Source organism: Panthera uncia, chromosome C2, assembly GCF_023721935.1.
Source record: "Panthera uncia isolate 11264 chromosome C2, Puncia_PCG_1.0, whole genome shotgun sequence".
Taxonomy (NCBI): Eukaryota; Metazoa; Chordata; class Mammalia; order Carnivora; family Felidae; genus Panthera; species Panthera uncia.
The window spans coordinates 46,429,743-46,431,467 of NC_064810.1; the positions used below are offsets into that span (position 1 = coordinate 46,429,743).

The 1,725-nt window shown below is 36.8% G+C and overlaps 1 protein-coding gene across 1 annotated transcript in view; it reads left to right on the forward strand.

The window, feature by feature from the left end:
• Nucleotides 1–690: 690 nt before the first annotated feature.
• The window catches only part of LOC125921550 (non-histone chromosomal protein HMG-17-like), a 3,879-nt gene continuing 2,844 nt past the window's right edge, over nt 691–1,725 (forward strand). The window contains exons 1-2 of the mRNA XM_049629164.1: nt 691–756; nt 1,183–1,258. Of these exons, the coding sequence (XP_049485121.1) occupies nt 691–756; nt 1,183–1,258 (142 nt within the window). The remainder of the gene's footprint in view (nt 757–1,182; nt 1,259–1,725) is intronic.

Below are 1,725 nucleotides of genomic sequence, written 5' to 3' on the forward strand. Positions count from 1 at the left end.
TAGGGCTGTTAGGCTTCATTCCAGCTGGAAAAACAGGCAAACGTTTCCCAGGCACATTCCCCTGCCGGTGTACCACCCACCTAAGTACTCACCAGGAGTCACTCTGATCTTGCCTGGCAATGTCCTCAATGTCAGCCAGAAGATCCTTCCAAGTGGATTCCAAGCACTCACAGATGACAAAATTATCTGCCTTGATCTATTTGTCCTTTGACCAAGAATTTTAAAGCACCTCTCCAAGAACCCAAAAATGAAACCTCCCTCCATAGATAGCATTTTGTTGGCCAGCACTATTACAGCCAAAAGGGTCTCAGCCACACATCTGCCTACATTATGATTTAAGGGTGAGAGAAGTTAGGGGATGCACCCTAAATCAACCAGGGGTTAAGCAGTCAAGGGTAGAGTTTCTTGTCCACACTACTCTTCCTAAGTCTCAGCATGGTTGTTTACAAATACTATTTTCTGTAAGTTTTTTCATAAGTCAAACCAGTTATCTTGGTAACAGATTCCAAGTATAGGACCACTTCACTACTCTTTTTGTCTTTCATCTTCATTGTTTAAAATGTTTTGTTTTTAACTAAAAGAACATCTAATGCTCATATATTTCATGGAGAGAGGATGTAGGGCTGAGGAGAAAGGAAGTAAAATCCATTGGTGGTCCCAAAAAGAAAGTGAAGACCTACTCTAAGTAAGATGATTCAGAGAGAGGTATTTCAGCAAGATGATTCACTAATGTGTGGATTTAGGGGAGCTACAAAGGTGAGCGCAATAACCTAGAGACAGTGGCAGTTGAGGTCTTACCACTGGTGTACCTGAAGAGAAACGTGAGAGAGTTATCGGAATTCAGCAGGAGAGAGAGTTGGGTGCAGTCTGCTAGCTTGTGAAGAATTGTGACTTTTGGTAAACGGACACAGAGCCAGGTCTCACAGGGAAGAGGGCAAAGGAATATACCCCTGAGCTCGCTGTCATCCCCTTCCCACAGCTTCCTGTAAGGGCTTCCCTTTGGCCAAACCTGAAATAAAGCTTGTGGGCTTGGAGAACCCTGGTGATGTAGTCTATACAGGTCAGCCTCTCAAGGCTGACAATTTTACTAGGTTCTTGAGATACTTAGAAATGATAATACCAAAAACCTGATAGGTACCAGGTACTTGTACTTTATTTCTTCTTTACCATCTTCTATTATAGGCATTTTATATCTGTCTTACAGATGTGGAAACTGAGGCTCAGACACTTTCAATAACCCAATATGGTCACAAAACTGGTAAGTGTCCCATCCTGGTTTTGAACTTCATTCTGTCTACCACCAAAACAAGTATTCTTTCTGGTTTGTCCCATTGCATATCAAGTAGCCATCATTGTGTTTAGTAAATAATAACGTTCAATAAATGGTAGCTTGACAAGTATGTGCTATGTACTGTGCTAAGCCCTTTATATATATAATATATATTATATAATATATGTTATATATTATATATATAATATATTATATTATATATGTTATATATTATATATAATATATTATATATGTTATATATTATATATATTATATATTATATATGTTATATATTATATATATTATATATATATTTATATATATGATTATATATATATATATATTATATATATAATTATCTCAGTTAATCTTTAAAACCACCAATAGATCTTATCCAAAAGAAAAGCTTCAATTATCACTGAAGAGATGCACACATTTTTACCAAGGACTATGTG